Source organism: Tilletiaria anomala, assembly GCF_000711695.1.
Source record: "Tilletiaria anomala UBC 951 chromosome Unknown K437scaffold_108, whole genome shotgun sequence".
Classification (NCBI taxonomy): domain Eukaryota; kingdom Fungi; phylum Basidiomycota; class Exobasidiomycetes; order Georgefischeriales; family Tilletiariaceae; genus Tilletiaria; species Tilletiaria anomala.
Window position 1 is genome coordinate 56,644 of NW_013546914.1, and position 6,943 is coordinate 63,586.

Sequence of the window (6,943 nt, forward strand, 5' to 3'; positions counted from 1 at the left end):
TTGGTAGGCCACAAGTGGTCGTCCGAGCTCATGAAGCATGTTACGGGAAATACAGGTAGACTTGATCGGCAGTGTGAAAAGAAAAAAAAATAGCAAGGAAGGACGACAGCTAAAGGCGGGCTCGAAGTAGTTCGATGCGAGTGTTACGCTCTGCGCAGAAGAGCGCACCACAAGAAACTGTAATGAAACGCTTTCAAGCGCGCACTGCTTCTCGCTCTATTCAATTGAAGCTCCCATACACAGTGCACCCCAGCATTTGATATATAGTGCTCACTGGGCGACGTTGCCATTCAGCTTTGACGAAGGTTTCCCCCTTCGACAACCAAAAGCACACACTCAAACAGCAGCTAGTTTCAGCCACTCCACCCCTCCCCCTGGGTTTTGTCAGTTTGGCAATACGGGCTCTTCGCTCGCAAGCGTCCAAAAACAACTTACCATGTAAACATATTCAAGCAGCCCATTCTGTAATCACACCCTCTACAACCCTGTAGCGCTTCAAGATCACCTGCTGCGACGAACAAACTGCCCCCAGTCAAACGTGGCTGGACAAGTATACAAAAAATCCGTCTCGAAGAACTCAATCGCGGCAGGTTTCGAAGTCAATGGTAGCTGGAAATCAAATTACAGCTTTAGATTTATCGACAATACCTTCGGCACCGAGAAGGGAGGTGAACAGGTCTTGCAAAGGCTGGTCAATGCTTCCTTCTCTGAGTAGGACTCTTACTCATCGCGCGTGGATGTTCGCCACGTCGACAGGGATTGTAGCCCACTACAAGAAATGGGACGCGCTCTTGTGATGATGGACGAGAATATCAACGGCATCTACAGTGAGGTGGTAAATGAGTGTGAGTCGAATCGTATTTCCCGCTCGTCTTCACATGCAACATGAGGTTGCAGGCCCGTGTTGAAGCTTGTACACGTTTCTGCCTGAAACGATGCGCCCATGATCGACGCCGTCAAGGGAAGCGAGATCCACAAGTACATGGGCACCATGTTCGGCTTTGTTGATGCCATGGACAAGTTCGGTCCCATCCGGACCGAGCCTGTTCTCATTGTCGATGGTGGCCTGGGTCACGACGTCGCCAGCTACGCGTGTGCCTCGTACCTTCGTATCTCCAACTAAATTCGTGTCGGTACGACGTTGGTTAATCGCTTTGATCGACGCCGCAGTCTGGGTCAAGCTTGGAATCAATTATGGAAAGCCCAAGGGCCTCCTTGGCGCCTAACACTTTCCACTACACACTTCCTTAGGCTTCGAAGCCCTTAAGACCTTGCTACAGGCCAGAAGCGGAACGGCATGATGGAGCTGTTCAAGATCTCGACTGTGGCCCGCAAGGCGACCTGGGGTCTGCTTGTGAAGAGTGACAGAGAAACAGGCAAGAAAGCGTGCGGAAGGAATGAAAACGCACCGCGAGCTCCGTAAGATTGGCGAAAAGATATGCCGTCGTTCGACACGCAAGATTCCGCAATTGAAGTCGAGTAACTTGCATCAAATCAGACTGGATGGTGTGATCGCCAACGGCCGTGACTCGCCTCCTCTCAAACTGGTCCCTTGGCCGCCTCTGCGTCACGGGTATCCTCACCATCGGCATTAGCTTCAGCTTCAGCGTCAACCAGGCCTTCTACGGCGGATACATCACCGGGGCCAAACGCAAGGAATGGTTCCAGCTTGCGGCCAACGGTGGCCTCACCGTCGACCACGAGCTCGTCGACGAAGCTTTTCTCTTGCGGTCCGTCGAAGCGATCAAGAAGTCATTGATATAGCAGGCAGCGCTTTGAATTGCCCAAACCCATGGGCCAGTATGTGTTTTTCAACGACGTCACCGACGATGAGTTCCGCAAGGTGCTCGCCAAGCACTAGGTGTACGTTCCCTTGCGCTTTCCCCAGACAACCGAAGACTGCGGTGGACACCGATCGTCAGATGCTAGCGACCTCGGCTTCTAGGCCAAGGGCACTATCCCCGATGCCTTCACACGCTCAGCTCACTAAAGAAGCTCCCATCAAGACGCCTATGCTTAAGGCGGCTGTCGCAGCATAATCATGAGGCATTCTCAGCAGACATGAAACAACCGCAACTCACAATGCAGAACGCACGAAAGGGAATGAGCTTAAGCATGTAATCTTGGAAAGCCACTTTTGTTTGGCAGTACGAGAGCTAAGGCAGCAGCATGCTACAGGATATCATCAAAAAGGAAAGTTGGGTAGCAGGTTCCAGTTTGAGCTGCTCATCAACCTGGCATCATGAGGATTTATTTAGTGGGAGGGATTCAGATTCGCGTGAGATGTGTTCTAATATAAATTTGAACCTGTTCGCGACGACTGGTCGACTCTTGCAACCGAATGTTGATTCCCATGACACATCACATCTCACACCTTTCAGGCATGACAGGGATGCAACATCCACACTGAACGTACGTTCCCGCAACTTTGAATGCCAAAACCGCGGCGCCGTGGCCACATAGACGGAAGGGACTGTCGTAAGGAACGACCTTCGCTCTGAAGCTGAAGGCACTCGAACGGAAGCTATGCCAGCTGCAGACTCACACGCACGATAGAATCTGAGGAACAGTGCGACCTCCAAGATGAGCGCACCTGCACCCGCTGTCGATACCTTCGCGGACAGCGGCGATGTTGCTGCTAACCAGAGGCAGGCGGCGTCTGGCTCAACTAGCTCTGGTGCGCCAGCTGGGCCGGTCTCGATGATCCTCCGAATCAAGCGCAAAAGAGGAACAGAGCCGGCAGATGCGCTGTATATCGAAGGGCAGCTGCGTGGCGCGCACGATGAGTTGGATGATGGACATCATCTCAAGCGCCGCTCATCAGTGCGGCTGCCGGCCTCTCCATCTTTGGAAAGGCTGCCTAGCACACCCCAGGCTCCAGACTCCAACCGAGCTTCGCCGTTTGATGTAAGTGCATCAAAGCAACAGCAAACGCCAGGATATTTTCGCTTCGCCGAGACGATGGCGACAACGAGCAAGGCAGACGAGCTGGAGTTGCGAAAGCGAGTCACCAAGCTGCAGATGATGCGCAGGAATGCGCAGCAGAGGCCAGCATCGGCTACGCCAACACCCTCGGAGGGAAGCGATTCGTACCAAAGCCAATCGGACAGCGGCGAGCTCGCTGCTTTGCGCCGATACAAAGCTGTTGTTCGAGCAAAGGACATATCGATAACAAAGTCAATGTCAGCACCGGCATCAGGCTCGGCTACAGCAGCTGCAGCGGGTGGTAGCTATCACCGGCGCAGTGCCTTGCTCAAACGCAGTGGCTCCGACGCATCGTTGCGGAGAAAAGCTGCGGTAATTGGCGACATTAGACAAGCGTCTGAAGGCCGGGGCAAGCGCGAGATAGTTCCTGGTGCTGCGACAGCTGCGGCGTGGATCTCGCAGAGCCGTGCAAAGTCCAAGAGGCAACAGGCCCGGATCATTGACATTGTGGTGCAAGAAGAGAAAGCGGCACAGGATGCTGCGAGACAGAGCAAGGCAGCCAAGAGCAAAAGGAAGGAGAAGAAAAAGCAGGCTGATCCTGTCGACAGCCTGGGCGATGTCTTCAAAAACATGCTTGTCGACCATTTGAGAGGTGAGATTACACTTTCCCTGCTGCTCGGCTTGGACTCATTTCTCACCTTTCATTTCGCGCACACAGCCAAGAATGCAGAAGTGCCAAATGATCTCAGGGACGATGATCTCTCATCTGAAATGCCCTCTGAGGCGGAATCGGATGATCAGGAAGATGATGATGACGACTACGTTTACGACATTTACTATCGTGAAATTCCTGCAGCCATGCCATCTCGAGCCTCCGCGAATGGTGCTGCTGAAGTTGGGCTGAGACCAAGTCATGTCGCCGGCAGCGGCTACCTTCAGCCCAACGAAGAAGAAGTGAACGATCAAGCAGCTCCAGCCGGCTCGCCTGCTGCAGTTGCAGCTGCAGATGCTGCAGCATCTGCATCGTCTACGGCTGGACCCAAAGGCAGTACAGTTTTCCCCACGTCCAGACCTCCCTTGCCTCTGCTAGGCATCCAAGGGGTGCAGTCAATTGCAGCGCTGAATGTCTCGAGCCTTAGCCGCGCAGATTGGGAGGAGCTCATGATGCTACCGTCCACCAAGCTCGACGGCGTGGGAGGTGTCTATGCGGACGAAGATGATGAGGACGGCGACCTGGAAGAACTAGTGGATGAAGAGATGGTCGGCAGCAAGTTGGGTTTGGGCGCTAAGCCTGGTGATGGGTTCGACAGCTGGGACGAAGGTGAAGATGAGGACTCGAATGACGAGGATTTCTACAGGAACGACTATCCCGAACAGGAAATCAGCGACGATGACGAGTTTGGACTCGGACACGAATACAGGAGAGACAGCGATGACGGCGACGATTGGTGAACTAAATTCGGGCGCCCTAGGCACTGCAAATAACGTGCAATCACACTGTAGCATACACAACCCTCTACTTGAGATCGGGACTTTCCTCCGTGATGGCGTCCCATGCGGACAACAAGCTTGCATAAGACCATGTAAGCTCCCTCGCCCCTCGCATGACTCCGCTTGTGCGTTCAATCTGTTCGTCCATCCTGCCCTCGGGACCGGCATAGCTCCTGGCGTGATCGAGGTAAGCGCGAGCCATGGTGCGCAAGCCTTTCAAGATGGCTTCGAATTTTCCGTCGGCCGCACCTTTCATGTAAGTACAATCAGCTCGGACGGAAGGATCGAAGCGCTGGAAAAAGGGGAGTGAGTGAGTGGTTGGCGTGATGGTGCGGAAGCGCGTAAAGTGCATAGTGCAGAGGGCAAGAATTTCTGCAACGGCGTGCGTGCAGATGAACCAAGGATGACCAACAGATTGTTCTTTTCCATTGTATATGTCCTCCTGCGAGATATAGTGGACGGCGCGGGTACGCATCAGTCTTTTCCTCCTTTCGCTTTTGTATCAGGCGCAATTTACGTACGGGGTATCTTCCGCAGAGGACTCCATCCGTTGTTGTGTCAAGCCCTGCGTTCAGTTCGTACACGATCGAAAAGACTTCAACGAGGCGGTCAAGCGTGGCCAGGCAGCGTTCGTTCCACGGCGCCCACGTTCGCGCTGATGCCACTGCTTCTCCGCCTTCTACATCAACACTGCACCAGGTCCCATCTCCTGCATGCGTGAAAGCGAGCAAGACCTGGCTATCAATCTGCAGCGGCTTTGGCTGGCCATAGCGTCTGTGAAGCGTGGGTACAATGTGCGGGCGCCGGAGGAGCTCTTGTGGGACCGAGAGCAAGTGTCTACGCGGGTCGTTCCAAGCGTCTTCGCTTAGCGGGCCATCGGTCCCATCCCCTTCGAGTCCTAGGGAGCCGGTAGGGTTCCAAAACGCCTCCAGCGCCTCCTCAATCTTCCTCGCGGTGTCTGCCCAAAGCTTTGAACTTGTAGCATCATGGATAGAACGAGCGAATCTCGTGCCGAGTAGAAGCGCCTGGCGTTGACACATAAGAACGTAGAAATGGCCGCCGATAGAGGACTCTGGCTTGCTGCTTTCTGCAGGGTAACCAGCGTTCACCTCCTCCCAGGGATCGAACCCTCCTTCTCGCCAAACACGACAAATGTAATCCAGGTCGGTGTTGATGACGCGGTGCGATTCAGGTGATCCTTGACCGCGAAGGGACGGGAGACTGTAGAGGACCTCAAAGACAAAGTCCCGCGATGGGTGGTCAGGTGGCAGCTGCGAGATGACCTGCGAAGCATACGAGAGGAGCGCTAGCGAGCGAAGGGCCGGACCGTCCTTTCATATGCAAATGCCCACATCAGCGAGCAAATCCTGGAAAGAATCACTCGTATGCTGGGCCCACATTCTGAGGTCTTCCCCATGAACCCGTGAAAGGTTCTCCGTCGACAAGAAACTTTGGTTCGCCAAGGCCACCTGTCTCAAAGGTTCCCGAGGGACTCTCGACCGTCTGCAGGTGGTGATTCATGCGTGCGAAGCTGAAGAACAGATGGTTTGGCGAAGGGGTTAGCACTGGTAATGCCGCATTAGTCGGGAATGTGTAATACACACTCTTGGATGATGCCTTCGAGCATTGCAGCATCTTCTCCCTGTCCCTTCAATTGATCGATCCTCATAAAGGAGTTTTGCCCTGCTTTAGCTCTCTTAAGCGCCCCATGGAGCCATTTGCGACCACCAGGCATGCCAACTTGCCGTCCTTCCAGGGCTCTCGCCCATCTCCGTACGACGATCCGAACAGAGATACCCGAATCGCGTGGCCACTGGAAAAAATAGTTGTCATTCTCATCTTTCTTGTTCCATCGATCTCCCGGTCGGGAAGGGCTGGCGATCATAGCACCACGAGCCGTGCCTGGTGCATTGAGACCAGAAGGACCGAAGGCGGCGCAGAGGCGTGTGAAAGCTTGGAGTGCGAAGAGCGAGGGATCTTCATTCAAGCCGGACTGCGTCAACGCACGGGAAATCTTAGAGGAGCTGGTTGCAGAAGAGGCTGTGTACAACAGGTTTCTGAGCAACCGAGAGGTGAGCAGTGCTGCAACAGCCGCCGCAGCCGCGACGGCGAGCGATTGCTGCTGCTGAGTTTGCTGTAGAAAGCTCATCTTTGTTTGCGGTGTTGTGGAGTAAAGGGAAGCGATACAACACCGCGAGTAAGCCCCGCTGCGATTTTTATCTCAATCCAGCTTCTCTTTACGTTTCTCTGCTGAAGATCGGGGCTCGCCTAAACAAGCTGAGAAGTATGGAGGTGTTGGAAAGAGAAGAGCGGATCTAATGACCTGGCGTTAGACTTGGAGTTGGAGCATTACAATGTGGAATCAACCCGGAAGGTCACCGATAGAACGTGATCAAACATGTTGCAGGGTTATTTTGATGATGAAAATATCGCTCAATTCCCTGAGCCAATGGTGAAGACGCCCGCATGAGTTCGGCAACGGCTTATTTCCAAGGAACTTCTTCGTCATCGCAGCAGCTTTCACGGA

The 6,943-nt window shown here is 53.9% G+C and overlaps 3 protein-coding genes across 3 annotated transcripts; 2 read left to right on the forward strand and 1 right to left on the reverse strand.

Moving 5' to 3' along the window:
• Nucleotides 1-943: 943 nt before the first annotated feature.
• K437DRAFT_264638 (uncharacterized protein) lies at nucleotides 944-1,861 on the forward strand (the record flags this gene model as incomplete). The annotated part of the gene is made up of 4 exons (XM_013385498.1): nucleotides 944-1,109; nucleotides 1,281-1,386; nucleotides 1,596-1,730; nucleotides 1,768-1,861. The coding sequence occupies 4 exons, from the start codon at nucleotides 944-946 to the stop codon at nucleotides 1,859-1,861; spliced, it is 501 nt and encodes a 166-aa protein (XP_013240952.1).
• A 636-nt stretch (nucleotides 1,862-2,497) lies between these two features.
• On the forward strand, nucleotides 2,498-4,530 carry K437DRAFT_14474 (uncharacterized protein). The gene is made up of 2 exons (XM_013385478.1): nucleotides 2,498-3,577; nucleotides 3,644-4,530. The coding sequence occupies exons 1-2, from the start codon at nucleotides 2,584-2,586 to the stop codon at nucleotides 4,375-4,377; spliced, it is 1,728 nt and encodes a 575-aa protein (XP_013240932.1). The 5' UTR covers nucleotides 2,498-2,583; the 3' UTR covers nucleotides 4,378-4,530.
• On the reverse strand, nucleotides 4,190-6,565 carry K437DRAFT_280615 (glycoside hydrolase family 15 protein; the record flags this gene model as incomplete). The annotated part of the gene is made up of 5 exons (XM_013385499.1): nucleotides 4,190-4,858; nucleotides 4,938-5,071; nucleotides 5,258-5,747; nucleotides 5,815-5,981; nucleotides 6,142-6,565. 5 exons carry the CDS (start codon nucleotides 6,563-6,565, stop codon nucleotides 4,442-4,444), a joined length of 1,632 nt encoding a protein of 543 aa, XP_013240953.1. The 3' UTR covers nucleotides 4,190-4,441.
• Nucleotides 6,566-6,943: the final 378 nt, after the last annotated feature.

Bases quoted from the DNA above. Each gene is read 5' to 3' on its own strand.
- K437DRAFT_14474 (XM_013385478.1), top strand. From the start codon at position 2,584: ATGAGCGCACCTGCACCCGCTGTCGATACCTTCGCGGACAGCGGCGAT. The intron at 3,578-3,643 runs GTGAGATTACAC...TCGCGCACACAG, and splicing joins GCTTGTCGACCATTTGAGAG to CCAAGAATGCAGAAGTGCCA.